This window comes from Dermochelys coriacea, chromosome 7 (genome assembly GCF_009764565.3).
Source record: "Dermochelys coriacea isolate rDerCor1 chromosome 7, rDerCor1.pri.v4, whole genome shotgun sequence".
Classification (NCBI taxonomy): Eukaryota; Metazoa; Chordata; order Testudines; family Dermochelyidae; genus Dermochelys; species Dermochelys coriacea.
The window spans coordinates 35,682,646-35,708,849 of NC_050074.1; the positions used below are offsets into that span (position 1 = coordinate 35,682,646).

General features: G+C 39.6%; 1 protein-coding gene across 18 annotated transcripts in view; it reads right to left on the reverse strand.

The window, feature by feature from the left end:
- Positions 1 to 26,204, reverse strand: part of FBLN2 (fibulin 2) — a 190,130-nt gene that overhangs the window by 68,433 nt on the left and 95,493 nt on the right. For all 18 annotated transcript variants that reach the window (XM_038411559.2, XM_043518106.1, XM_043518112.1 and 15 more), the window contains one exon: positions 612 to 723. In XM_038411559.2, coding sequence (XP_038267487.1) covers positions 612 to 723 — 112 coding nt within the window. The remainder of the gene's footprint in view (positions 1 to 611; positions 724 to 26,204) is intronic.

Sequence of the window (26,204 nt, forward strand, 5' to 3'; positions counted from 1 at the left end):
TAACATGTTATCCATGTTACCCTGCTCTTTTCTCAACTGCCATCCTTTTCTTCTCCACATTGGGATGAGATCAGATAGCCTCACTCACCTAGAGCAGTACTTTATGTGGCAAGCACTTCCCTTGATTCCAGTGGGATTATGCGACGAGTGGTGTGCTATTACAGGTGAGCAAGAGCATCAGAACCTAGCCTTTGGAACGTAATCTCCCACCTACCAGATTAGTTGTCAAATTTACCATTTAATAAAAAGTAAGGAAAATAATTTAATTTAATATTTGTCAACAAAAAAGTGTAAAGAACATTTGGTTGCACTGTCCTAAAAATCTAAAAACTCCACCCATCTGGGTACAACAGGGAAGCTACACACTGGATTTTGTATTTGAGCAGCAGAAACAAAAGACTTTAAAAGTTTCTGTTTACATTAGGTTCTAGATCTCGGGGAAAACTCTTCTCATTCTGTCCTGACATATTGCCAGTCAGCCAGCAGTCTAATCTGGAGGATGGACTTGGTTCTAACTCCCTGGAGATTAGTCAGTTCATGCAATCATTAGGGTTCCTCTAAAGCAGTGCTCACTGAATGGCTCTGGATAGCTTTGTTTTTGGTTTACATACCTGCAAATATCACCATCAGTCCCACTGACTGGGATTTCTGTGCATTCTCCATTGTCTATAGCCCACTGTTGTCCAGCTGCACAGCAAGTTTCAATTAAGTCCTTTGTGGAACCTGAAAAAGAGAGACATGGGATGGTTTTCTGAGGAGAGTTTTTGTTTTTAATTGAAAATAAGATTTAAAAAGTCCTCTTATTTGAAACTTCTGTTGGCTAAATGCACAGCTTGAAAATTCATTGATCGAGACACGCAGATGAATGAAGATAGACATAGGGATGGACTTAAGCGGCAGGCTGAAATTTTATTAACTTAGCACTCAGGAGTTGCACTATATGCCCAACTTCCACCCTCTCTCATGTACCAGGCAAATAAATGGGTCTAATTTGTGGTTAAAGGGCTCCCACCATATAACCCATACTGCAGATAGACCCTCCCTGACCTAGGACTCAACTAACTTCTGAATTCTTTCACCCTCTTTCTCGTGAGGGGAGTAAAAGGGTATCAAAAGGGTCTGTGAACTATGCATCCATGATTCTGTGATGGTCTGTTTGACTGACACATACACACACTCACTCACTCTCTAATTTGGCCCAATGGGAAAAATTCCTTCCTGATCCCAACGTAAGCGATCAGTCAGACTCACAGCATCCCGAACACAGTGTACATACAACAACTACAGGGAAAGAGGGAGGGTGGGCAGCTGAAGGGGACAGGCCCTCCCCAATAGTTTTAAATTAATGGGGGAGAGCAAGGGGGCCCCAATCAGTACTCAAGCACCCCTCTGCATGGCTAATAGGAGATGGTGAACCCTTGGAGAAGGGGCCCAGCCCTACATTCCCAAGCATGCACTCTCCCTCTTCTTTCTGGCTTGTCTATCCTGCTGCTACTCTGACCAATCTTCCTCCCCAGGGAGATGGGGGCAGGCTGGCATTTGGGTTTTCAGCATTTGGAAGACAACACAGAAACTGCAATCTTCATTCTGAAAAAAACAGTACAGATCTGTACTCAATCCTTCTCCCACTGAAGTCAATGGGACTTTGTTTATTGACTTAAATGGGAGCAGGAGTTGGTCCTATGTCTATCTTTAAATGGTTTCCATAGCTCTACAATGAATGCCTGCAAAGCATCCAAAGTTTAATCAAAGGTTATATTTAAACCTATCTTTGGAAAATGAATATCTTTACAGAGTGATCATTCCAAAGATATTTAGCAGTACACAAAACGAAGTACAAACCAAAACTTGCCATCAACCATTTGAAATGTATATAAAGATGCATCTCCACTGGTATACTATGTTTCCTAGCTGGTTGTGTGCACTGCACATACAAACACTATATGATGGACATTTTGGGAGGACAGAGATTTGTAACCCATAAATAGATCATTTACTCCATACTAATTCAATATACCTTTCTTTGTATTATACTAATAAGGAACACAGGCAGGATTATGTAGTAACAACCTATATTCTTGGTTTGATGAGACAAAGAAAGGGGTGAAGATTCCATCATCCAGGATGGTTGGACATATTGGAGCACACTAAATTTTCTTTTATGGAGACAACTAGAAGATTTTAATGGGAGGAAAGCCATAATTTGTTGGAAGATAAATCCATTTTTGAGACACCCAAAGACCACAATAAAAATCACATTTGATTCAGTTCTCAAAAGGGTTTAGTTTGTTACCAAACTATTTACATGTAATCGGGACTTCCTCTTCAGTAGTTGGGCTGTCTAATGTGTGGGAGAGGAGATCCATTACAACTTGTGCGTAAACACTACATAACAGATATGCATGAGCATTTCCTCCATCTATTGCACATGCACATCTCAGTGTTGCTAAATTTAACATACAAGTAGTAAAAATGACATAGGGACAACAAACTGTGAACAAATGTTCTTTGTCATGGTCCCTGGAAGCTAAGAGGATTTAGCAAGGATTTTGATCTGTAGGTTTTGACAGATGAAGTGCTAAGAAATTGTTTCCATAAAGTGGATTAAAGTTTTGGTCATACGACGTTTGCCTGGAATATAATCCGAGGGCTGAATTTGATGCTTTAGTAGCTTTAAGTCACAATAAAAAGGCCCCGAGAGAGACAGCGCTGAATTGGCTGATTAGCTGATGTAAAACCCAGGTGTAAGATGTCGTAAAAAACATGGAAGTGTGGAACATTGCGCTATTTCATACATTTTCCCTATTGGATTAACATTTAAACAGTAAACGCTCAGGAATAAGTGAAACAATTTATGCTAGCAAATTTTCAACATATCAAACAAAAATATGATTTTATAAAATACAGAGGGAGGACTCTCTTTAGGACAGGCACAGTATTTCATTATGTCTGTACAGCATCAAGCCCATGTCTGGGGTCTTGCTGTGTTACTGTAATGCAAATAACCAACAATATTAATATTGGCCATCAAAGCGATATTAGAGTGCAGGGCTTGGAACTTGAGGACTGGCCTCACCCTCACCTCACCCACTGGCAATTGGCGTGCCACGTCTATTAGGAAGGTCCTTGCATTGGCTAGTGGGATACCACCTTAAAAAAAACAACAATGGGTGCAAGCAGGTACCCACCTCCCTACTCAACTCAATGATCCCCAACAAGCCTGCAGCAACAAATAGCACTTCTGCTGTTGCGCTGGCTATGGGACCTACCAAGGTAAGAAAGTGACCAGCTATGTACTTTTCAGTGGGATTTTGAGGTTTAAAGGATACATTATAAGGGCTCCAGTGTTATGAGTTTAGACTTCTGATAAACATGCTGATGAAAATGGCAAGCAAAGCATATTAGAACAAAATCAAGAGTTATGAGAAGGTATAGTGGAATTTTACCCAGCTTGAATCGTGGCACATCTTGTCCTTTTGTTTGGCTAAAAAACGATGCCCAAAATTATTTTTAAAACCATACTTTAAGTGCTTAACTTGCACAGAGACTGAGAATGCTTTCCACACCTTGTTAACCTTTCCAGGCCAAATTCTGGTTTTAACTAATTACCGGGGGTTACCTAAAGATGGAAAAAATAGGATGAAAGCATTCCACAATTTTATCTAGCATCTGAATTGTGTGACTTCTATGAATGGCAATGGAAGTTAGGCAGCTAAATCCAGAGCACCACTTCAAAAAGTGTAGGGATGTATTTGTCAAAACCATAACAAGGTTCAAAAAAAGAACTAGATAAATTCGTGGAGGATAGGTCTATCAATGGCTCTTAGCCAGGAATGGGCAGGGATGCAAAATCATGCTCTAAAGTGTCACCAGCCTCTGTTTGCCAGAAGCGAGGAATAGGCAACGGGGATGAATCACTTGATGACCACCTGTTCTGTTCACTCCCTCTGGAGCACCTGTAGGAAGACTGGATACTGGCCTAGATGGACCATTGGTCTGACCCAGTATGGCCATTCTTATGTTCTTCTCTACCAATACTCAGGTGAATAATACTTATAGAGCAAGAAGTCTTGATTTCCCTCTTTCCCGTATAATGGCATTATCAATAATTTTGTTGTTCTAGAATCACAATAAGACTCATTAGGGGCCCAGTATTTTAGAAGTGTCATAAAGGATCTGAGACAAAAATGGAAGAAATTGAGCTTTTGCTTGATTAGAGACTTGCAATATTCTGGTGCATTACATTATTACAATCTAATTAGCAAGAATGATTCAATACACATTCCATTTAATAGTCTGTTGTGCTCCGCAACCAAGAATATGTTTCAAGTTGTAATCTTTCCGTTATATAGTTTTCCATTATTATAAATCTCAATGGTGGTGCCTTTGTTTTTCTGCATGGCAGCTGTAATGTTAAATGGTGGTTATTAAATGGTGGTTATTCCAGTTTACAAAAGGGTTCTATCTCTGGTTAGGGTACTGTGTCAAGCCATGCTATATTTCTTCTAAAATGTAATAATATTTACAGTTGACATAAAGGGCTAGAGTTCAAAACATCTGGATATATGTTCCACAAGATTAACAATGAAGTAGATCTATAGAACAGAGAGCCCATTCTATCATATAAATTTTTGATCCAGGGTGTATTGAGTGGAACTTGTGGAACTATATAGACCACAACTGTTAAATATTTAGATTGATAACATGAGAACTCTCTCTCTCTCTCTCTCTCTCTCTCTCTCTCTCTGTATATCATACATTCTCTGGAGCTAAACAACAAGAACATGAAAGATAAAAAACACCTGTTGTACATTTCATTTAGACAGTTTACAGTGCTGGTACTGAAAAATGTGCCAGTTTTACCTACAAGAAACAAACACAGACCCTCCTCCATATCAGCATTATTCCCTTGTACTGCTTCACACATACTAGAGGAAGCAACTTTAATACTGCAAATCCTAAGGTTATTTCATTCCAAACACTTTTTTAATTATTGAAAGCACATGAAATCTTAAAAACCATCTTCAGGTAATGTTCAACATTAGATCCTCATTTACAGTCATTCTGTAGGTTCATAAAGTTGGATTCTTTGGATTTCCTTGACTGTATGGGTTTCTGTCCACGTGCTCAGGTTGTACATAGCACTATAGAACAAATTCTACTCCCAAGCCATCTTTAAAATTCTGGTTTTGGGACCATCCACCAGAGTGTTAAATTTCAATCATCATAAAAAGAACAGATGGGGAGAAAAATAAGAGAAAGTGAATGTTCAGTTATTGGAGTTAATGCTAAGAGAGGAAAATAATCAAAAATTTCATGCCTTTTTGTGCACTTTCACCCACCAGATGGGGTTCACTTCCCATACTTTATAGAGGACCCTGGTTAACAGACATAAGTTTGATTTGGCCGAGCAATGTTTGCAAATCAGGGCCAGCTGAAACATGATTTCATAATAATCAAGCAATATGTATAATTCATGAGATGGTAAATTGAGAAGAAGGCTTGTGTTCATGTGAAAGTCCAAAGCAGAGCAGAGCATGAAACAATTCCTAGAAACCTGCTTCAGCTCCAAGAAAGTTGCACTTGTTAAACTTAAAATTTGATCTTAAATTGAGACAGTAAAACTGGTGCAGAAGGCAAAGAGGGCACTCATTCTTTAGGATGAGTGGTTCATTTTGATTTAGCTCGAACTTCTAACTAAAAGAAAAGGAGTACTTGTGGCACCTTAGAGACTAACAAATGTATCTGAGCATAAGCTTTCGTGAGCTACAGCTCACTTCATCGGATGCATTCAGTGGAACTCAAATAAATTTGTTAGTCTCTAAGGTGCCATAAGTACTCTTTTTCTTTCTGCGAATGCAGACTAACACAGCTGCTACTCTGAATTCTTTCTAACTGTTATACTGCTACCGTGCTTCATGAGAGTTGTAGTCTGGTTGCATCATGTTCCAATTCTACTCTGTGGGCCAGGCTTCCCAGGCAGACTTCATCTCACATGCTGCACCATGAGCAAAAGGGGCGGTGTATCCTGGGAGATTTAGTTCAACCATGCACTAAACCAGCCTACAGAGAAGAATGGGAGTTTTAGGGACTCACAGGAGGCAACATAGTGACAATTCCAAATTGAATTATTTTGGTTTTCAGCCAAAATATTTTGGCGTTTGACTTTTCACCAAAAGTTGAAATGTTTTGTAGAAAAATACCCCATTTTCCAGACAGCTCCAGTAAAGAGGAATTATTTAGAGTGACATGTGATGCGACTTTCTTATTACAGCGGTGTGTGCCGAAAATAAGACTAATCTTGTGGGCTGGGGCAGAGAGCTTCCTACAATCATCCAACAGGCAACTGAAATCTGCCAGAACTTTTGGTTTCAGCTGATAACCTGTTTTAATAGCATGAATGTCTAAACTATCCTGTGGATCAGACAGACAGGGCCAGATCTTCCGCTTACTGCATCTGCGAGTAACTCCAGGGAAGTCACACCAATTTTATACTGATGTAAATAAAAGGGGAATCAGGCTCTAAGGGCCAAATTCATCCTGGGTGTAACCTTATCAGCTTCAATGGAATTACACACTGGTGTGATTTAAATGTATTTACATAAGCAATGAATTTGGCCCTTGTGATACAATTTCCTTAGCAATTTTCACCACAGTAATGATTACAGAAGACCCTGGTACAGTAAATAATATTCAGTTCTATTGTAACCCCTATCGCTACTGTGCAGAAAAAGAAAGTGGGAGGGAAATTCCACAAACTGTATTTAATTGTGCTTTGTTCCCTTGCAAGGCTTGGGAGGGTGAGACTCCAGAGGATACTAGCTGGCTTCCTGTCCTGCCCTGCCCCGCCCCGCCCCATCCTGACCCCCATGTGGGGCTGACAGGGGGCCAGGGTGAAGAGAAGACATTGAGGTATAACTTCCCAACTTGCATGGGCCCACGCTCCCATATTTGCGCAGACATAAAGAGCATCGGACCCTGAAAAACACCACCAAATTGCATAGTCTACATTATATCTGCAATGTATGCATTATGTTAACTATGTTAAAATATACTTGAGTTTTGATAGCTTTATTATGTATATGAGTTATTATAAGACATGAGAGGGATTGTATGCACAGCAGTTAAAGGACACAACAGATTAAAATTAGTACCAGATGATTATTTGACATTGATGTAATACACATTTTTAAGTCTACTTTTTCTTTACTCCCTGATAGAAACTCCATATATATATTACCAAGCATGGAAGCACATTGTTGGTTAGCATGATATTTCTAGTTTCAATATATAAGAATACAGTAGAACTCACTAACCTATACTTCAATCTACAAAATGTATAATTATAAACACAAAAATTAGTAGTCCACACCCATAGCTCAGCAAACACTCAATATCAAATGTGCTGTACTGAGGTGCTGTGTTATTAAGCTGTCATATTTACAAAATACATTACACTTAATTATGACTCATGAATAATTAAAAGTAAATTTCAGGTTTCAGAATAAATAAATATTTTCCAATGCATTATCCTTGCTTTTTAATGTTGCATTTGATCTCTTAATCAGAAATTTGCAAAACTGAATAATTCACAATAGCTCCCCCAGTCATTTGTGTGAACTTGTGAGATTCTGACATACATTTTTCTCTCTCTCTCTCTGAGACATACACACACACCCTTACCCGAGACTAATAAATGAAGATAGCAAAGCTGAACTCTAAACTGGATGGATGGAAAGAGTGTGTTGCATGTGATAGAAGTCATCTGAAATTCTTCTAATTTCCAGAAGGCCTTGCCTCCTTTTGTCTTTCATAACATTAAATGGCTGATTAAAAAACAAACAAACAGTTATGCAAGTATTTATTGCTATGCAATATGCATGCTAACATGCATGTATCGTGTTTATTATCCTTTGTGCACCTCTCATCTTTCATGGAGCACTCTGACATACGGTAACAGCTGAGTCGTTCGCTCAGCCTATACTATGAAATGTCAACGTCTCCTAACTTGTTTTCAATTTAATAATTTATGTCTTGCAATTATCAATCTACATCAACCTGAAGTCAGGAACGGGCCTATATTTTGGCCAGCTCTCAAAATTTCATGTATTGTAATTTAGACTCACTTAGAACCTGATTTTGACTAGCACTCGATTGTGACTCCCATCTCAAAAGTTGTTACAGCTAACAATCTGAGCCAAAGTTCATTGAATTCTACAGGAATCCTTGCATTAATTTGAACAGGCTTTGGGTCAGATCCCAAGTCCTTTTTCTCAACCATTATATATTTACTACCACCAAATAAGATTGGTCTTTCTGACATGAACTCATAACTTTTTGTAAGTTGTACATCTTTTAGAACAGTTGTTACAACTCATATATTACAAACAAAAAACAAAACAAAACAAAAAAAAACTAAGGTAAAGTCTAAATCAATTTTTTGCATTGTTGAATATTCTGATTTGTTCAAATAAAAACCTGGTCATGAAACCAGCCAAAATTTTTCAGGGAATTTTTCAAAAAAATTTAAGTGCATTTTTTTTTTAAAAATATTTTGGTCATTGAAAGCTCTAGAGTTGATCAAAAGCCTAAAAAAATGAAAATATTTTGTCAAAAATTAAATTTTTGATGAAAATTTTTTTCAAACTCAATGTTCAGAAAGTTTTGACGAGTTCTGGTTAATATCCTTGATTTTACAGTAAAGTGCATACATTATTTATTTCACCTGGTCAAATACTGCAAAACCGTGCTTGCAAACATTCATTTGAATACTAAAATGCTATTTGAGTCAATCAGTTTATTTAGTCTTTGTTTGCAATCTGCAAATATTCATGAAGTTGGTTTTTAATTTATACCTGTATTTACTGAATGGCTGTTATTTGCATAAATACATGTATTCACATTGCTATGAACCATATTTTATTTGTTAATTCTTTTGTTTAAGATGTTTCAGCCACCTAAATCAGGAAAACAACATGTGACTTTGATGACTAATCACACAACATGAATAATGAATAGCAAGTAGTGAAACGGAACAGCTTTTGAACAACCCATAGGCCGAAACTTGTTTGTTCAAGTTGTGTCCTAGCAATCAGTCATGACTAATGGATTAAATCCCTGGCCTTTGACTTCAATGCAGTCAGAACTTAAATCCAGTTAATATAGGGCCTGATTTTTGTTTATACTAAGGTCCCTTTACACCATTCTGGCAACACAGAGAGGTCTAGAAGTAGGTGTGAATGTAATTTATACCCACTTTGAAGGCCCCCGTACACTGCCAGAGTGGTATAAAGGGGCCTTGATGTACCTGAGAATCAGCCCCATACATAGTGACAATATGATCAGAAAACAGGCTAAATCGCATACAACATTATGCCCAAAGAATAATTTGGTGTATCTACTTACTATGAAGCTAGTGAAGAAGCTGCCAGTTTGAAAGTCCTGTAGTTAGCCATTTTGCATGCCATTGCCTTAGCACATAGTTAAGACTTAGCATAAGGGTAACTCATACCTGCTTCGGTGTGGCACTCTTTCCCCGTCTAGTGGCACACAGACCACCTAGAGACTGATAAGTCTGCTACAGCCTTCACTAAGTAATATGTGCCTTTTAGCTCATACACTACATTTCAAAGGTCCCAGTTCGATGCCACCTGCCCGTGACCGGGGTCTGTCAGCATTACATAAGCGCCTCTTGTGAGGTGATTAGTGTCGTCAAGGCCCATTAAAGATACTGGACAGAGTGTGTTGAGTACTTGGCAGGACTATGTCCTTAATTGCTTTGCTTATGTATTGTATCCCTTTCCCAACTCCCACTGTCTGTGTTTGCCTTCTAAAATTGTATAGTCTTTGGAGCAGGGACTGTGTGTTCTTCTAAATGGAAAGCACCTAGCACAACCATATAATAAAGCGTTACGTTATGCCCAGTCCTTTTGGAAATTCACATTCATAATGCACTGGAGCAAACACCAATTCTACCACAAGAGTCAATATTAATTTAAATATATACTGGCCAATTATATCCACAGAATGGACCCAAGTACTGTAAAAGGGCTTTTTATAATTGGGCCAAATGCATTGGAGAGAGTTTTACAGGTCATTATACTTGTAAAACCAACCTACATTGGAGCAGGCACTTAATAATTACACTTGAAACCATTTTTATTTTACCCCCAAAATTTAAAATTGGGAAGTACATGTCATGAGGTGCACCACTCACCATTGGTCTGGCACCTCCTCCTGCTCGCTCTGTCTCTCCCTCTGGTCTGCAGCTCCTCTCACCTCCCAGGAACCACAGTGTCGTGTGTGTGTGTGTGTGTGTGTGTGTGTGTGTGTGTGTGTAAATCTCCCCACTGTATTTTCCACCGAATGCATCCGATGAAGTGAGCTGTAGCTCACGAAAGCTTATGCTCAAATAAATTTGTTAGTCTCTAAGGTGCCACAAGTACTCCTTTTCTTTTTTGCGAATACAGACTAACACGGCTGCTACTCTGAAACCAGTGTCCTCTTTGTGACTTAGCCCTTCAGCCAGGTCACTCAGCGTTTCCCCCCCCTTCTCCCTAGCAGTCCTAAGCAGTCTTCCCTCTCACTGACTCGATGCCACTCCCTCAGAGGCTGGTACTGGAACCCGGGCCCATCCTCTATTCTGAGTTCCAGTCCTTGGACCCTCAGTTCAGCAGTTCTGGGCTTTCCTCTCTCAGCCCTCACTGCTCTTTCCCTGGACCGCTTCCTATCATACCTGGTTTCCCTTCTCTCTCTGTAGGTGTACCAGCCCCCAAACCCTCTTCCCAGGGAGTGACTACTGCCTGCTTTCCTGCAGCGTTCCCCAGCAGCCCCTCCATGTTGTCAACTACCTGGCTTTATACAGGCCTTGCCTGTTCCTTCACAGCTGAGCCGGCTTTCAGTTCATTCCCTGCTCTCTGGATCCTCCTCCAGGTATAGCCTGTGGGGTTAATTGCCCTGCCTGGCCATCTTAACCCCTTCCAATCCTACGTGGGGTAGAAATCCCATCACAAGGCAACAGAACATTATTTTTAAAAGTGAATAACTTAAGAAGAACAGATAATATGGAATAATTTTTTACTACAGATAAATGACAGATTTCATAGGATGTCTTTACATTTCAGGTAAATCAATGTATGGTCAAATCCCAGCTGCAAGGCTGCAACTGCATCTTAGAGTTCTAATGATATTGTGAAATGTTGATGCTTCACTTACTCATTCATATTTTGGAGTCACTGTTCACAGTTCTGTCGGTAAGGTTGAGCTGAGCTTTATACTTCAAGTAAAGAACACTGTATTTTCCCCAAAATTACAGCATTTACTCTGAGTACTGAATCAATTATTTAAGAATTTGCAAGTAAATCTGTTTGTTTATGAGTTAAAATTACTTTTGATCTGGGTCCTTTAAGAAAATTAGCACTGTGTGTCAGACCCTATTTTGTTCTGAGTTATGTCAAATTAGGCATTAGCCATACACAAAAATTGGCAGAAAGGTCAATCCAGAGTTGATTAGGTCCAATCAGTAGTTTCTGAAATGAAATTTTATACCTGGAGCCAGATCCTCAGTTAGCATAAATTAGCACCTTCAGTCACTTCAATGGAGCTACATTACTTTACACTAGCTCAAGATGTCGGTAACAATGTAGGTTAGGTAGGACTAATAAAGCAAGCTTCAAGGGTTTTAGTGAACCTCCCAAACAACAAAGACAGGACAGGTAGTGGGTTTCCCAAGTAGCATAACAGAAAGCATGGCTTCTGAGCCACAGGGACCAGCCTTAGGCCAGTTCCCTTTCATAACTTTTAAGATGTTACTCGATACAATCAAGTACAAATATCTGACCTAGAAGCCAGATTGCCCTGCACCTCGTGTAGCCATTTAGGCCAGCACAAAGAATGGTAGACGTTTACACCAAGTGTGCCAGGTGCAGGGCTGCAGAGTGAGGGCTCTTTTTTTCTTTACCCCTTTTTTATCTATTGGCAAATTTTACAGTTTTGTGTGTGTTCTGTTTTGCAGAAACAACCTCTTTATCTGGCTAGTTTTTTTTTTTTTTTTTTTTTTTTTTTTAAAAACAAGCAGTCAGCCATGGGTGCGGCTCAGAAGTCAGGTGCTCTCCCACCCCAAACAATAAGAACAGTTTGCACACTACAGAGAAAAAAATATATTTGATAAGGAAATAAATTGTATGGTTTCATGCTCTGTAGGGTTTATTAGTAATAACAATAAAAATATTGAACAAGAGGACGACATTTACCTTGGTGGAGTCCTTCAGGTACTGAAAAGGCCTATTTTCAATAAGGTTTGTTTATCTGCTCTATTCCCTTCCCCATTTAAAGCATAAACAAACAGGATACTTTGAATATTGTAGCTCTTCCCCATAGTAAACTATTTGTCATTTCTCATCAGTAGTTGGTGAGATTTCATTAAATTCACTCATGACATAGCACTACTTGGATATGTGGAATAACACGTTCTTTACTAGTTATGCGACCCCTGAGCATGCTTAAATAAATTTGTTAGTCTCTAAGCTGCCACAAGTATTCCTTTTCTTTTTGCGTATACAGACTAACACGGCTGCTACTCTGAAACATGTTCTTTACTTTATCTCAAAAGGCAAGGAACATAGTTTAATTGGCATAGATAAAGGAAAGGGAGGTGAAAGTGATGATCTGACAAAAACTAGATACCTTCACCTTAAAACTGAATTTACACCTACATAAGAGCAACTCTGATGTTTTTTCGTGAGGTGCTATCCCAAGGAATAAGCCTAAATGAATACACAGCAAAGTATTTATTTTGTACAGTGTGTGGGGGGGCAAGGAAATCATAGTGGAGACTACTGCATAATCCTGGAAGTGTCTCATGTGCTTAACTTTAAACCCCACTGAAGTTAAGATTGTGCTTAAGCACTTTCCTGAATCAATGCCTTAGTTAGCACATTGTTTGTGGACTGACCATAGTTTACTTCTCATATATTCATACCAATGCAAAAAAAAAAAGCGAACGTCATTCTAGGATGTATTAGTGGGAGTTTCCTAACCGTAGGGGTAGTTAAGCACTGGAACAAATTCCCTATGGAGGTTGTGAAATCTCCATTGCTTGGGTTTTTAAGAGCAGGTTAGACAAACAACTGTCAGGATGGTCTAGATAAACTTAGTCTTCCTCAGTACATGGGAATGGACTAGATGACCTATCAAGGTCCCTTCCAGTCCCACATTCTCTAATTCTATTATTTTAAGTATTTCCATGTCAGGTGAGGAAGTTTCTCCCCCTCCCCCATTTTAGGGATGGGGAACTGAGGATGAAGTAGGTTAAGTGTCTTGCCCCAGGTCATACAAGAAGTCTGTAACTGAGCTGGGGACTGCACCCACATTTCCAGTCCAGTGCCTTAGTCACAAAGCCATAATTCCTCCACTTTTGTATCCTCTCTTCAATTCTTTCTGGACCAGCAACACTCATGTAATTAGTGTGACATATTCTTTGTCATCATACCCAACAATAAAGAAGCAAGGCATTAACAGCAAATTCCACAACACTTACAGTGCATTGACAGCACTGGAAGAAGGAGATGTATATTTCAAATAACTTTTGTTTTCTTCTACTCCCTATAATGCATTTGACGCTCTATAAATAAATGAATTAATTTTTTAAAATTATGAGTTTTTACAATATTGCTCCATGCTCTTTGCTAGGCATCTGCTTCCTATTTCTACCTGATAATGCTGTCTTTGTTTCATAGATTATTCTTTGTTTCGAAAATTCCTTAGGCTGGTTTCCCTGACAAAAATTAAAAACAAAACATTTATGCCTCCCCAAAGGCATAACGAAACACTGGATAAAACAAACGATGTTCTCATTTTGTCATGCACTGTACAATACAGACATACATCAACATGCCCCCAAGCCTGGATTGTTTGGCAGATTTTGCTCTAAGTGTGAATGAACAGCAAACTAATATCCTCTCTGGTCTTCGTACTGGATAATCGTTCTAAGTAAAAACCTGCATTACCTGTGCTGGAGGTCAACTAATTTAGCCTAACTTTGGTCTTTTCTTTTTTCATGACAGCACCATTTATTAGCTTCAGGTTAGAGTGGAAAAAATAAAAGTAATTAAGTCAATAAAGAATTTCATCTTTATCATTGACTAAAAACTAAGCAGTTTTTCTTGACTTCTACAGATTTGTCCCATGTCAATCTATCCTTTTGTCAAGCGAGTATATAGTGAAACAGTTCCTGCACAATCACATTTCTATTAGTTACAATGAGAACTCATCTAGGATGAATGTTTCTTGTCCTTCAGCACATTCTCAGTCATATCTATCTACTTGGCTTTCCTTCCCTTCCTACTTCACAGATTATATTTATATTGATGATACTGTAAAAAAAATTGTTTCAGACTTGGAGGGTCTAATTCTGATCTAGAGTGACTCCACTGAAGCCAGAGAAGTTACACCCATGGCAGATGAGAATCCAGCCTGAATGTTTAAAAGATATACATATGCCTATTCTGTGGCTAATCAGGTCTTCATCTCCAGAGATACCTATCCAACCCTTTTCACCAGCACTGTATTTAATTTTATTTATTTATTTATTTATTTGAGTAAAGGGTATGGGTATCTATATGCTTAAAAGAGTCAGTCAGTAAGTGACCATCTCATTTAGAAAACCCTTACAGATATGCATTCTCAGACCTGGTCTACACTTAAAAATTAGATCAACCCAGCTACATCACTCAGAGCCATGGAAAATGTTGTGCCTGTAGCACTGTAGTTAGGATGACCTAACTTCTGGTGTAAATGTGGCTAGGTAACCATCCGAGCTCATAAATTTCAAATGAATACACTGGAAAGCCATGTTTCTGCTCAAAATAGTCAAGAACCCATCAGTGAAACGGGTCTAGTTTTTGAGCTAGTAATAGCAACCAAAACCAGGTGAAGTTCTGTGTGTTTTGGAATTCTACTGCCACCACTTTGCCATGCAAACTGCAAAAAGAAATAATTAGATATACCTGTAATAGAAACAGCCTTCCCTACCCAGCCCCCCATACAGTTTTGCAACGCCGATGTGGCCCTCAGGCCAAAAAGTTTGCCCACCCCTGTACTAAATCATTCAGTCCATACCCCTGATAGCGTTGGCTTGCTCCCTATAGTATATTTTCCAATACAATTTTTCAAGTTACTTTACCCAGCTACATTACAACAAACTACAAAAGAAGCAGTCACTAGGCAATATATCTTGGACGAAACATTTTCGCAAAAAATTCAGATTCAGCACCACTGAAATATTTTATGAATTCATGTCAATCTTCCTGAATTGTTCGTGTTGAAAGAAACCTCAAAAAGTCAAAATGAAACATTTTTGCTTAGAAATGTTCTTCAATCTTAATCAATAAAAGTATTTTAAAATGCTTGACATCCAAATGAGATATTTTGTTTTGAACAAAATGTTTCATTACACCCCAAAACTATTCCCCTCCTCCAGTTTTTTAGAATTTGCAACTAACAGAATAATTAGTTGCATGGCTCTAGCAACCAGTGTCCAGCAGTCTTGCACAGCACCTAGCAAAGGTAAGAAAATACGGGGCTACAAGATATCAATTAGCAACACCCACCCATAATGTACTATGAAAGCACACTACATTCCAGATAAATATTTGCACTCAGGTCTTGTTTTGACAGGATATTTGATTAACAGAACTGAATAGCAGAGGAAGGAAACCATTTAGTTTCTGATTAGTGTGCAGAGATGCTCAAGTATCGTAGAATAGACACTCTAGGACTTCAGCATTCCCTATTTGGATTTCATACTGCAGATCATACTGGTCCTTGTCAGTTTTATAATTATAAATTATGTTGCTTATTTTTATGATGTTCTGAAGAGAACAAACATGAAAAGTCCATGTGAGCCCAGTCATTTCCTTTGGCTTTTCCCTCACTTACTTTAATAAATTCTGTAATCAGTGTTCGTGCAAGAATTTCAGCAATAATTATTACCGCTCAAGGCATTTCCTGGATTAATGATAGGCTGGAAAAGCTGATGGCCCATGGTTTTTGCCTCAATCCATTAACCCCAAGCAGGTTTTAATTCTCCAGGAAGTGCCTGGTCTGGAGTTGTTACTGCTGTTATAATTCACTGGGATGTTTTTAGTCAACAAATAATGAATAAATAAGCTTTCTATATTTTTCCTTTTGTTTCTCACAAGCACAGTGGGAAATATCGATTTGCTGCTGATGTTCTGAATGCTTCAGGGGAATTTGCAGCAGTTACCAGAAAGCTTAGTCAGAAATGTTAGTTTTCCAGTGAATTACAAGTGTGCAGCTGGGGAATCTGGCCAAAAGAGAGAATGGGGGCACGAAGCACCCAAACTAGGCTCTCATTAGGCACAATGGTGGCATTTTTGGATAAAATATTTTTGGTTTTCAGCCAAAACCTGAAAGTTTTCAGGTGTTTCATTTTTCAAAGAAAAGTCAAGTTTTTGTGGACAGCAGACACTTCTGTGAAAAAAAATCTATAATTGAAAACCCAGTTGTCTATAGAAAAACAGTTTTGATGGGAAATTTTCAGCCAGCCCTAGTCAGAGTATATTCTGAGGCACTAACAAATCTCCTCAATTTGAGCTGAAAATGAATCAATTTTTTCATGTAGGCCTTAATTCAGCAGAATACTTATGCACATGACTAACTGAATTCCTCTGAAACACTCACAAATTTTAAGTGTGAGCTGAACCTGCTGTCAACTTTTGGAAAACTCAAAGTTAAATCTGTATCCAAACCTCAAGGTTCAGCTTTCATGTCTCTGTAATGGGTTAAGAACTTGAACCCCCAAATCCAAAAACCCTTTAGAAAGGAAGGTTAAGACCCCAAATTCATAGCTGAACTTTATGTTCATCTCCATTTAGAACAAATGGAATTACCACGTTAATGGAAAGAACCATGGTATGGCAGTTGTAACCATCATCATAAAGAAGTGGTAACATTTCAGCCTCTACATGGTTTCAGTCAATAACTTCTTCCCACATGTCACTAGCAATTGCAGATCGCTTCAGAGGGCCAACACAACCCTTATGAGTAGTTCAACTCCAATTTAAGATTTATGTAGGACTAAAATGTTTCTTAGACCTTGTGCTGGCCCTCTGTGGCACAGTTCTGGGGTTAACTGCACGTCTGCTTTCCTCATGGTCTCCTCAAGGACTCCCTTTTGGGTCTCAGGCCTCTATCTGTCACCTCTCTATGAGCAGGAACCTGCACACCTTCTGTCTATAGACCAGAGTCTTAGGGTTGCAGTCCTTTTGCAATTCACTGTGCTTATCCCAGCAGCTCTGACTTTAATCTGGTGCCTACAGTTCTGTTTTTTCCCCAGTGACTCTGACAGCATTTGCAAGTGACCAGCCAGACTCCACAAAGCACAATACATTTATTTAGGACAAAAGTATTATAACAGAGAAAACATATAAAACAATGAACAATCTAATGCATGCTAAGCTTACCAGGTTTCACCATCTTTCAAATTGAGAACATAGTAGGTTTCAAAATCCTTCAAATCCTTCCAGCAGAGTTTTGCCCTCTTCGTTAAAGTCTCATGGTCAGTTCTTGGATCAAAGGAGGGACAACCCCTGAGTCAGTTCAGGCCGATACTTCATCCAGTTTGGAGCCTTTGTTGCCCACGCCTCTTGAAGCGGATAAACTAATTCATGTCCCTTTCCTCAGGGGACAAAGCTTCAAAGGGAGGGTATCTCCATAACCAGCACTGGGACTTTATGTTAATTACCTCCTAGTGATTCTAGATTCCTCAGAAAACCCACTCCGTGATCCAGGAACACAAAGATGCATATAATACTGACTATGTCATGTCCTCATGTCCACAGCATTTGGCATATCTCAGTAGAACAGTCCCTGAAGTTTTCCATCCTTCTAAAGACTCACACCTGTCACACTTCCCTATCAGAAAAGTGGGTAACAATACAAAGGGAGAGGGGAAATGGAGTCTTTCATAAAAATAAATCTGAGGTTTCTCACTTCTCCACACTCTGTACTGGGTGAATTTCATCCAGCATTAGAAGGGGTCCTGTAGGACCATAGAAAACCAGGAATTAAAAACCATTTGCCATTTTGTTCCAGAATTACATTCCCAGAAACAGAAGCAGATGAGGTTACTAATGCACGTATGTTACCAATGCTTAAAGAACAGCTATCTGAGAAGTTACCTCTCACTTCAAGCCCCACTGAGGAAGTTAAGACCAGCTGAGTTTCTCTTGGCAAGGCTTTCGCCATTGTGTGACTCTCCCTTTGGCATTCGCTCTCCTTAGAAGACTCTCAGAACCCAAGTCCAGTGACTTTCTGAGCACAGTGCAAAACACATTTATTTTTCTTCACTTTGGTGTCCTGATGTGGCAAATCCAAATTCTAAGGTGTCCAGCTGCCAAGGTAACAGGCATAATAGGAAATAGCAATATTTTACACTTTCAATACTACAAATAATGCCATTTTTGTGCACTGGTACAACTATAACCAGAGAAGCTGACCTATTCAAAATACCTTATTTCATGGTTCTGATCCAATGTCCATGGCAGTCAAGAGAAGGACCCCCCTTTGATTTCCAGGGTCTTTGAATCAGGCCCTAAAATCTGCTGTTTCATTGACAACCTTACACTATAGCCCCATTTCAGCAGAATATGTAAAAACATGCTTAACTTTAAACAAGCGCTTACTTCCCATTGAAGTAAATGAACTTAAGTATGTTATAAAATACTTGGTTTATAGCACCATAAAATACACTGTTGCTCCAAGACACCATCTAGCAACTTGTGCCTCCTGTAAACTGCAGAGAAAAAACAAAACAAAACAAAACAAAACAAAAAACAAAACACACACACACACACAAACCCAACCCAGGAAACATGCAGTCCTAAAGTTATTGTGACTAGATTAACTTTTCATTAGTAAACATCCATTCTCAGGATCTATTTTCTTTCTTCAGTGATTTCAGTACTTGATCCATTCTGACAATTGGGCAAAGGATTCAAAAATCCTTCCCCTCTGTATCTCCCGTACCTATACCGATAGAGTTATAAACATAGAGACAACTATTTGAGAAGAAAAGGCACATAGTCATGGCCCAGTTTATCCTTGCACTGAAACTGCAGCTAAAATAGTTTCTCTCCTCTTGATTCTCAGTAACAGTCTGAGGGAATAATCACTGACCTGGCTGGTATTGGGGGAGATTACAATGTCTGATATTTAACACCTGAGACATTTGCAAGTAAACGGCCAACTGCAGTTCATTTCCCTGAAACGGATTCTGATTGCACTTCTGAATAGGAAACAGCAAGGAACAGCCAATTTTAAAAGAATTCACGACCAGGTATGTATTTTCCTCTAGAAATGGAGAGGGAGAGAAAGAAAACTTTTATTTGGTAACAGCTTTAAAAACAGATGTCTTAAAAGTATTTTGAATAGTGATGGGAGACGGAGACAAAGTCTGAAGAAATGTGGTGAAGTTTGTGTATATTTCCCACAAAGACCATTGCAGGAGTATTGCTGGGGGAAATAAAATAACTGGGAAAAAGAAGCTTCACATGCTATTCTACTAATACATTTCAAAAGGAAATATTTAAGTACTTTTGTATAAGTAAATAAAAAGGCTATAGGTGCTATATAAGATAGATGAACAAGATCAACAGAGTGTTGTAAGCAAGACACAAGTATTAATTCTTCCACCCTACTCCGCGCTGATTAGACCTGAACTGGAGTATTGTGTCCAGTTCCATGCGCCACATTTCAGGAAAGGTGTGGACAAATTGGAGAAAGTCGAGAGAAAAGCAACAAAAATGATTAAAGGTCTAGAAAACATGCCCTATGAGGGACAATTGAAAAAAAATGGGCTTGTTTAGTCTGGAAAAGAGAAGAGAATACAGATGGGACGTGATAGCATTTTTCAAGTAGAAAAAAGGTTGTTACAAGGAGGTGGGAGAATAAATTATTCTCTTTAAATTCTGAAAATAGGACAAGAAGCAATAGGCTTACATTGCAGCAAAGGAGGTTTAGGTTGGATATTAGGAAAAATTTCTTGTCAGGGTGGTTAAGCACTGGAATGAATTGCCCAGAGAGGTTGTGGAATCTCTACCACTGGAGATTTTTAAGAGCTGGTTAGATGAATATCTGTCAGGGATGATCTAGCTAATACTTAGTCCTGCCATGCATGCAGGGGACTGGACTAGATGACCTCTTGAGGTCCCTTCCAGTCCCACAATTCTATGATTCTATGCAGTTGAGTAGTCATAGGTGGGTGCCAAGCCCAACTCCCTTAAAGGGCTATCCCACCATAAGATAGGCACCGAGGTGGGGCATTGGTGTTTAGTAAATTTCTACCATTTAAAAATAAGTTTTAAATATTTAAATGCATAATTTATCTTTCACTAAAATAAAAAAAGTCTTTTGGGGCTTGTCTACATTGTGCGTTACTCTGCACTAGAAGGGTGTAAATTCCAACACACACCAGCATGTTGCGCACTAACTGGCCTATGTGGATTCTGCTGGTGTATACGCAAAGTTCCCTACAATTAACATAAAAGTTCAGTGCGGGGAAGGCCATGAGCATGCAACATGCTGGTACACATTAAACTTTACATCCCAGCACATCTGGACTAAGGCACTAAGCCTTTGAGGCTAACAATATTGCCCTTTCCCCGATTACAGACTTAACAACTGCAAATAGATGGTCCAATCATGAAGAATGAAAAAGGCAATATTAATATATTACCATACTTCACAGACTATATCAGCAATCAAAATTTTAAAATTCCTTTGCAACAAGAACTATAAAAAAGCAGATAATGACTATATGATTGTATCACTTACAGGATACAGAGTCCTATTCTGTCCCATAAGTGACAATCTACTTTCATTTTCAGCTACATTAAGGTAACAAACTCAACTGTTTTTATTTTACAAACTATACTGCAGAATGAGGGCTCCTGATGCATCATACATGGCCTGTTAGGCAGTTTTAAAATAATGGTATAGCTCCAGTTTTAAGCATGCTTTGCATTTATTTATTCAAATTTGTCAGTTATGCCTATCTCAAGCTCTAGGGGCATTGCAAAGACATTTAAAATGCAGATTTTCAAAATAAAATATATTGTTACAAGTTATCCATAAGAGGACTGAACTCAGAGGTCTGAATAGACAGAACAAAGGTTAGGAGGGAAGTGATATAACTTACAAGCAGAGCGATGCTCAGCAAATGTCATGTTAGTGCCACAATTTTTGCTGGTTGCGCTTTGTTATTTATTGGGTGGGTATTGTTGGGAAGGGAGAAGATGAAAAGGCAGAGAAAGGAAGGGAGAGGTATGAAAAAAGCCGAGGTCCTTAGCACTAACTTAATACAAATAATAAGAATTAATAATAAATAATAATAATGTAGTAGTTTCTATTGATTTTTTTAATCAGGAGGTTCTGAATATATATGAGAAGAGAAGATCTGAATAGCCATGCAATTCACTGCTGGCAACAACTACAGCAAACTATATCTTCAGTATACCACACAACTGTGTGAAATTACCCATCAGACACACTGGATAAAATGGAAGTAACATATTTGTACTGTATCTGTACAGTTGGAAGATATTTTATTTCTGTGCATAAGTTAATTGACTTTTATATGCTTTTTATTTTCTACTGTCTGGACAAGAACGGATTAGCACTGTGGTTGAATGAATAATATTTTTAAAAGTTGAGAGAATGTAGAAATCTGAGTTAATGGTTTCATGAATTCATAATGATATTAAGACGACTTCCATTTATAGCATAAGTATAAAGCAAAAAAACCGTCCAGCGTAGCATAACAATTTGTTATTCAAAACTAATTATTCTTCCACAGCAGCATCTGTTACAGTAATGATTAGTGCAGCTGTATGCATTTTATTTGTGCATTAAAAAACTCTGGTGGGGAAGTAAAATTAAAAACAAAAACAAAACAAAACAAACCAGGAAAAGAAAAAAAGCTGCATTCAGAACAAACACTTGATTTCTATTATGTCCTCCTCCCCATAAATACCTCTTCCCTCCACATATTTTTCTGCTTTAATTTGCCTAATTTCTGGAAAGTCTAGGGTTGGGCAAACTATTTTGCATTTTCCAACTTCCCAACGGTTGGCGGCAGTTACATCGTTCATGACATCAATGACAAAGAATTCATTTTGCAAACGTGTACAGTGGATAGGCACGTAACAAACAACTGCAAAAAGAAGAAAATACATTGGAGTTTAAATTTGGGAGATCAGATTAACACCTGCTCCTCAGCATCTGGCATCAAACAAACCCAGTCTAGAGTTCAAGCAGCCCTATGTCCTGCCAACAAAACAGAGATCCAACATGAACAAAAACAGTACCGACAGGTAAGTTGTTCTAATGCTATTTCCATGAAACAGCTCCAAATTACTTCATGCTTTTAAAAAAGTCAATTAAATTTGATATGTTTACTTGACTTCCAGTGACATATGTTAAAAAAAACCCTGAACATTTGTAATTCTTGATGTAATATTTTCACAAACCAACCCAGCATGGGAAAACAGGGCTAACACTGAACTTATGAACTACTGTGCTGTACATCAGATTCTTCCACAAGCGTGCAAATGATCTGGATGGTGACAAAGGGCAAAAATCCAGAGAGCTGCTGAGTACCAGCAAGAACTATTGATTACAATTATAGTTGCAGGTAGTGATTGCTCAATGCTGCTCAGGATTTGCTCCTACATTATTATACCTATTTTCTGCAAAAAGGAATTTCTTAGCTTACTGGTTTTCAAAACTCTGAAGGCCAGAGCCTCAGCTGATGCAAATCAGTGTAGAGAATTCATGCTGAGGATCTGGCCATAAAACACTGGGCACTGCATTCCAAACATATCACTCGTGATACCTCTCTGTCTATGTAACCTGGAACACTTTCCCTATACTTAAAGTGGCAAATACCAGTGGAATTGGTAGTATTTCTAAAAAGAAAGAACTGAAGTACAATCACTGTATATATATTTTTATAGACATAAAAAAGATCAGGTAACCCGACTATACCAAACTATGTTCAGTACTGACAACAACAACAGGGGCCAGGCAATGTGAGGAAGATAGCACTGAGGGTGAAAGGTTTTCATGTGACAATATAGAGGCCAAAGTCCTGAAGGCACAAGTTGGAGCAAAAAGGCTCTACATGGGCTTAGATTTAGAGAGGGAAGTTTCTCACAAAAAGAAGCTGGACACTGCAGTGTCATCTTAGATTGTGCAAATGGAATGACATGAGGGCAGCCTTGCTGTTGTATTTGCTGCCTTTTGTCCAAGGCAAACAGGATGCATATATATATTGGGTGAATTTCACCTCTGCGAAAAAGGGCAGAACAAGGTCTACGCACCACCTAAGTCTTCATAGTAAGGCTTATGTGGACTTGTACTGGCCCTCTGCACAGCAGTGAATTTCACACCTTCTGAATAAAACTGGCTTGAAGAAATATCTGGAATTGAAAAATGAACTGAGCTATTGCAAAGTCCTAAACTCTACCTACTGCTTCGCGATAATGGTAAGCACTTTAATCCACATTAGAAAATTACCTGAGCTGCACACCGACGGTATGTCATTCAGCACTGAAACGGTTAAGATATGCACAACAGCTTTGTGCATTTAGAAACACTTCCTCACACAGCTTTACAGGAATATCGTCAAATCAGTAGAAGAAATGGAGTTTTTAAAAATGTTAAAAAGTAATTTCCACATCATCGGAAGATAATGCTTTCTTGACATGGATTATTAATGCCCCAATATTTAATCATATAAATGTTATCACTCAAGAAAAAAAATCACTCCTAGAATCCTGGTTTTTGTTTTTATTTTTTTTAAGTGAAGAGTTCATTTAAGTTTTCACGTTTTTGTGAAATTCTCTGGCATAGTTTTTAGACACTGGTTTTCCTAAACAGAAAGAATTTATGCATTGTATCTAGTTCCATTGCCTATTTGACTTACTATTACTCTAACAGGTTTTCCTACTCAGAGACTTTGATTAAACTAAACCTAACTGTGACAAAGTTCCTGCTCTACCGTGGTGGGTCTTGCGCTTATTGGTGAATTTCCTCACCTTGGAGCTTCACGGCAGTCCTCAGCTTGGCCGTTTTACTGAACCCACAGTCCAGGTCGACTCCTCCTGTGTCTGACCAGGAGTTGGGAGGATTTGGGGGGAACCCGGACCCGCCCTCTACTCCGGGTTCCAGCCCAGGGCCCTGTGGAATGCAGCTGTCTAGAGTGCACAGCTGTTCCAGGAGGCGACAGCTACAACTCCCTGGACTACTTCCCTATGTCCTCCTCCCAACACCTTCTTTATCCTCACCATAGGACCTTCCTCCTGGTGTCTGATAATACTTGTACACCTCAGTTCTTCAACAGTCCACGTTCTCACTCTCAGCTCTTAGTGCCTGTTGCTCCCAGTTCCTCACACGCACACCACAAACTGAAGTGAGCTCCTTTTTAAAACCCAGGTGCCATAATTAGCATGCCTTAATTGATGCTAGCAGCTTCTTGATAGGCTGATTAGAACATCTGCAGCCAGTCTTAATTGTCTCCAGAAGATTCCTGATGGTTCTGGAACCTTCCCTCTTACCTGACCCAGGGAAAAGGGACCGACTTAGCCTGGGGCTAATATATCTGCCTTCTAGTACTCTCCTATAGCCATCTGGCCTGACCCTGTCACATAACATACAAGCATGAACATTAAATTAGCTATGATTTACTTCAGTAGGAAAAAAAAGTATATTTTACATACAATGGGACATGTCCATACGTCCTATTATATAGAAAATATGCACTTTCCATAGCATAAACCTCACTGCAAAAAAAAAATAAGAAGGGCATATATCTATCTTTGCATACAATATGTAGCATATGAATAATATTCCCAAGAAATATACTTGTAAACATCAAACTATAATTAGAGAAAACTGAAATGTGAAAAAAGGGATGGTTTGGAAATAAACAAAACAGGAAAGGACAGACTAATTGTGAAATAAGAAGCTTCTCCCTGGTCTCCTTAAAACTATATGCAAAAATACAATAAACCACAATGTCTACTTCTGGGGCAATTCTGCGCCACTGCGCATGTGCAACATTTATGTCTCCCACAGATTTCTTTGCTTCCCAGCAGAAAACTGACTTTCTGACAGGGAAGCCAGAGAAGCGGTCATGTGACACTCCCCAGCAGTATGTTTCAGGTACCTAGGGCAGCTGGCAGAGAGGTAAATCACTATGAGGCAGGGAGCAGGACTAGGGAAGACACAGTTAGTAGCTCCTACCCTGTGCCAGGTTCAGCTGTTAGTCCAGACTGGGCTGGGGAGGATAGGACTTCCTCTTGCCCTGCACAGCATCTGGGGCTAGGTCAGATCCATCCTCAGATTTCTCCCCCAGCTGCAGGAAGCTCTGGAAATTCTTGCCCCCCACCCCCCTGCTTTCTGCACCTATTGCTCCTCAGCTGCAGGGGGAGGGATCCCTGTACAGGGAAGTGTTCCCCTATCCACCCAAGCCCTATGCATCCAGAGCCCCTCATACCCAGACCCTCCTGCCAAGCCTCACCCCCCCCACTCAGAATCCTCCCACCCCCGAAGAGCCCCACTGCCCCTGGACCCCCTCCAACGAGTTGCCCACACCCAGATCCCCATCCCACGCAGCCCCATCCAGTTGCACCTAGATCCCCACCCCACTAAGCCCCACTCCCCCAGCATCTGGACCCCCCCTGCCAGTGAGCCCCCCACAACCAGACCCCCTCACCAATTTCTATCCCCCCACACCTAGTTCCCCCCCAAACTCCAACCACCTTCATCTGGACACCCCTGCAGAGTCCCATTACTGTTGCACCCAGAACCCCTCCAAAAACCCCTGTGCACCCAGATCCCCCAATGAGCTACCCGCACCCAAATTTCCCCACACAGAACCCTCTCAACCCACACCTGGATCCCCACACGCCAAGCCCCTCCACACTTGGATCCTGCCTTGCTGAGCCTGCCTATCCACTCCTGGTGCACCTAGCACAGAGGGGAAGGGCCCTGGGGTGTTTCTGGGGCAGGCCCGGCCCTTGCACCGTGTCACGGTTGGGTTCAGCCTCACCACTGAGTTCCTGTCCCTCAGGCAACTGTACAGTAATCTCCCACCTCTGTGCAGCCAGTGGCCTGTGCTCCCC